Source organism: Oryza sativa, chromosome 2 (assembly GCF_034140825.1).
Source record: "Oryza sativa Japonica Group chromosome 2, ASM3414082v1".
In the NCBI taxonomy this organism is placed as follows: domain Eukaryota; kingdom Viridiplantae; phylum Streptophyta; class Magnoliopsida; order Poales; family Poaceae; genus Oryza; species Oryza sativa.
In genome coordinates this window covers 2,374,475-2,379,271 of record NC_089036.1, presented here as the reverse complement: position 1 = coordinate 2,379,271, position 4,797 = coordinate 2,374,475, and the positions used below count along the sequence as shown (strand labels likewise).

Below are 4,797 nucleotides of genomic sequence, written 5' to 3'. Positions count from 1 at the left end.
ACCACACTTGTCAAAGTGCAAGAAGATGCAGTCAGACTAGACTCATCACTCACTGCTGGCAGAAAGCTGAACGTGTAGGAGAAGACATGGAAGCCTCACCAAACACTATAAGAACCCCCATACTCACCACTGACTGGCAACACATGGTATTAACTACATAAAGCACTCCGCTTTGAGAGCTGTCCTCTCCTTTGAGAACCCTCAAATAGCAGGAATCCCAGGATAAATCTAACAATCAGAAAATTGACTGAAACGAAATAAATTTATTGCCATATCTGATCACAAAATGATTACAAATAACAACAACGACACAACTCAAAAGATCGGACACATATTCATATGATTCCCTTTAAAACCATTTTATCGTATTATTGTGTCGATACAGCAGACCTGCTATTGAACATGACAAAACCTTTATCCTTCCTGATCTAGCTCAGGAAGAGTAAAGTAGGGCCTCAAATCATTGCTTTGGTTCAGTAATTTGAGGCCCTTGGCAATAACTAAAGTCCCACACGACTAAAGCACCCAATACATCATTTCACTGGTGAGCTTGTACATCTCAGACCTGTGCTTCAGCATGCGGAGCCCTCCACCATTGGCACCAGCATCGTCGTCATCGCAGCGTTCCACCTCGACGGCGGTCAACACTGCAAACAGCTCCTCGCCATCACGCTGGTCCTCATCAGTCTGGAATAACCTGGCGATGCAGAACTTGGCAGAGCCTAGGTTCACAAGGTATGAGCTGACAAGCTTGAGGGCATCGGGTGGCGTGAACTCCAGAGGAAGGCTGAGAAGCACTGGCAGATGGCTGCTATCAAGGTCCAAAGCGGAGAGGACCAAGCTCCTCCTGTCTCTAGTGTGTGAGAGGCCAAACCAAAGGCCGTGCTCCTGGCAATACTCGGCGAGACCAACAAATGGCAGGGTCCAGCCGGTGGCCACTGTGCTCCACACATGGCTCACTGTGTTGAAGCAATAGATGCCACTATCGTGCGTGGATATCCAGATGTCCGTGTCACCAACCACCGCATAGGAGTCGACTTGGAAGTCAGACTTGTGGGACAGCAGTGGCGGCGGCGGCGGGAGAGCGCAGCAGCACCAGTCCTCATTTAATCTATCCTCGTAAATGAGCCCATGGAAGCAGGGGACGTTTCCGACCTCAACATGGTCAAGGATATAGAGGTCGTCCCCAACAGTGACGGAAGCAGTAGGCAATTCCAGTTGGTAGGGAAGGGCGGGCAAGGTGCGGACGGCGTGCTCGCCGGGGTCATAGAGGACAGTGCGGCAAGTCTGGTCGGCGGCGACCACCATGTTATGATTGCCTCCAAGGAGCAAGAATTCCATCTGCTGTTTCCCAGGCAACTTGGAGAATGGAGGGTAGAAGGTCATGGCTGGGCAAGGCAGGCTCGCATACTCCGCCGCGTCGGTGCCTGACGCCACGAATGGCACCGGGGATGGACGTGGCAGGAAGAAGCGCTCCATGTCTATGTTGCGCAGTGTGTAGTTGCTGCGGCGGGGAGCAAACTCCTCCAACACCAGATAAACAAACCGACGAATACTCATCGCCCCCCAAATTAAGGAATCTTACTAAAGATTGATTGGATTGCCCTAGCTCTTCTTCTCCCCCACCACGAACAACTGTTGGGAGATCTATCTAGATCGGTGTCTCCCGCATATTTGGGTTAGGGTTAGAGATAGACCACCGGTTGCATTTATTTGTGTTCGTTTTGGACTAAAACTTCCCATCGGAGCGAATAAAAAAAAATATATCCCATCGGAGGCAGGAAGGAGCCTAGCGAAGCCAAACGATCTTTCTCGTTGCAAATCTCACCTTAGTAGAGAGGGAGGGAGGGAGCCGCCGAACCGCTACTCCGGCCGCGAGCGAATCGGAGAGTCGCCGGCGGCGGAAAGACGACGGGAAGGGGATGGCGCGGAGGAAGATGGAGTAGAGGGGTGCGGCGCGGCGGAGTTGGCTGCCTACGAACCCAGCTCTGGTGTGGCGGCAGATAAGGAAGGGGATGAGTGCTGTTAGAAATAATCTTGTTGTACTAGGTGATCATGTTTATTTTGTTGCATGGCATCACATTTAGTTGTAGGAGTAGACTAATTAAGTTGTCAGCTGCACACATTAGTGGTTGTGGCATTATAGAGCTAATCTCCCGTGAAGCACAAAATGTGGTGGAGTGCTTAAAGTAGATTGCCAGCCAAGTAGTGCGTGCGTGCAGATTAGGATTAGTCTCAGGATTATGTGGTGAATTAGTCTTGCATGTATTAGTTAGTTGCAGGTTAGTTGGTTGGTGTGAGCAACGACGTCGGCGAGGACTCAGTAGTGGAGATGCGGACTGAGTCAAGCAGTTGCGATACTTGTGGAGTTGTGACCAAGTAAACCGGACGTGGGCGTCGTGTGTAGCTTGAGAATCGGAACAACCAGCTTCGTGTGTGTATATGCGATTAGTAGTATGCGAGGGTTATAAATAGCTGCTCATTGTAATCATTTGTTTAAGTGTGAATAAAATTAGCAAGAGAAAAGGCACTAGTTGCGTGCTTGTGCCACAAAATACTCAATGTGCTGTGTTCTTCTTTCTTGTGCTCTTCACGTGTAAGTGTGATTTGTGTCCACTGTGTTCGCGTGAGTTCCCTTGATTCCTAACAAGTGCGGCGGCGTCCGGGGAGCACGGCGGGTGGGAAGGGAGGAAGGGGGACGGCATGTGATTTAGCCAGGGCTATTTTGGCTATGGATAATATTTCCAAGTAAAACAATAGTACTCGTATGTCCCATAATGTAATATAAAAAAAACAAGTAAATTATATAATTCTAAAAGGTTTTCAACACCTTTATCCTCCTGGTTGTCTGGCACTTGTGGTTAGAAAGCAATGTCGTGTTTTTGACGGTGTGGTTAGAAAGCAATGTCGTGTTTTTGACGGTGTTCTATCACAGTGCCAACGATGGTGAAGCGGATTATGCAAGAAGGGCGACTATGGGTTGAGGCAACGACCAATCCTATTGGGAGGCTGTCAGTCACATAGCTTAGCTTCGTTTCTCTCACATTCCTCTTAGGAGTCACACTGAGTTTAGGTAGCTCTCCAGCACCATATTGTACCTTCCTACCTCTTTGTAATCGCCTTGACGTGTTACCGATGTATGCTACTCTTTTCCTAATACATTAATGTGCAAAGCTTTTGCGTGTTCACGAAAAAAAATATGTCTGTGTCGCCGACCACAGCGTAGGAATCAGGTCGAAAGGAAGGCGGCGAGAGACCACAACAGCGCCATTCCTCGTCGCCGCCGTAGATGAGCCCATGGTAGCAACCACCAGCGACCGGGTTGTATCGAAGGATGTAGAGGTCGTCGCCGAGATGCTGGCGGTGATGGAGTCAAGCGAATCCGAAGCCCTGAGATAGGTCGGGAAGACGAAGGCAGACAGGGTGCGAATGGCGTACTTGCCGAGGTCATAGAGGACGGTGCGGCTACTCTGGTCAGCGGTGACCACCATGTTGTGGTTGCCGCCGAGGAGCACGAACCTCATCCGCTCCGTGCCGCCAAACCACCTGGAGAGGGAGGCAGGGCAGAAGCTCATGGTATGCCGAGGCAGGCTACCATACTCCATCACGTCATGCGCTCCGCCAGTAGCCGCCGACGCTGGTGAGGGGCACGGGTGGAAGACCCGGGACATGTCGACGATGTTGCGCAGCGTGTAGTAGTGGCGGTCGCGACTGTATTCATAACTCATCAAACACCATGTCAACAAATCATCGCCGATCAATCAAGCCAGCGATTCAGCTCCTACAGATCTACGAATGAATTTTAATAATCCTATTTTAGCAAATTTCACAAGAAAACTGCTCTTTCGTTTAACTTTTTTCCTAGTCAAATTTCTTCAAATTTGATCAAGTTTATAGAAAAACATATTAATATTTTCAACACAGAACAAACATATTATGAAAATTTATTACATGTTAGATTTAATTAAACTAATTTGCTATTTTATATGTTGCTAATTTTTTTATAAACTTGATCGAACTTAACAAAGTTTGATTAGGAAAAAGTCAAACGACTTATAAGATGAAATGGAGGGAGTATGTTTTAGAGCATGCGTAAACAAAAAAAAACTCCAAGTGTCTTAATTTGTTTTAAACCATATGTTTTGAGAATATATATATATATATATATATATATATATATATATATATATATATATATATATATATATATATATATATATATATATATATATATATATATATATATAAAATACTTATTTGCATTATTACTATTTTTAATATATATTCACATATAAGTAGGCTCAAAATACACACTTCTCATGCCTAATTTATCTTCTTCTTCACTCTAGCACTCAATGATTGCACAAACTCAACACAAATCCTTATTGTTAACTAGATGAAACTTCGCACATTGATGCAAGAGTTTAATATGATAATAGTAGTGTTAACAGTAAAATTTGGTAAAGCCCGAAGTTATCATCAGCTTAGAGTCAATATCGGCTTTAGAGTATTGGAATCAGCCGATTGGAGGAAACAGCCGATGGGAGTCATCAAGTTGCCATGCTGTCGTGTTCTTGGTGGAGTCAGATCAATCAAAGGAAGCTTATCTAGAAGAGTTCGAGTTCAAGAAGGATGCGGCATGGCAGTTTATCTATTAATTAGGCATAGTTTGTTAGTTTCCTTTTATCTTTAGGAAAGTGTGTTTAGTGTCCGATAAGGACTTTATCTTTTCTTTTTATCTTTAGGATAGTTTCTTTCTTGTCCGACAAGGACTTGTATCAACCCATGGGTATAAAT

General features: G+C 45.7%; 1 protein-coding gene across 1 annotated transcript; it reads right to left on the bottom strand.

Annotated features, from left to right (window-relative positions):
* Positions 1-243: 243 nt before the first annotated feature.
* On the bottom strand, positions 244-2,179 carry LOC4328273 (uncharacterized). The gene has a single exon (XM_015768332.3). The coding sequence runs from the start codon at positions 1,558-1,560 to the stop codon at positions 517-519; it is 1,044 nt and encodes a 347-aa protein (XP_015623818.1). The 5' UTR covers positions 1,561-2,179; the 3' UTR covers positions 244-516.
* Between the last annotated feature and the right edge of the window lie 2,618 nt (positions 2,180-4,797).

Bases quoted from the DNA above. Each gene is read 5' to 3' on its own strand.
- LOC4328273 (XM_015768332.3), bottom strand. From the start codon at position 1,560: ATGAGTATTCGTCGGTTTGTTTATCTGGTGTTGGAGGAGTTTGCTCCC.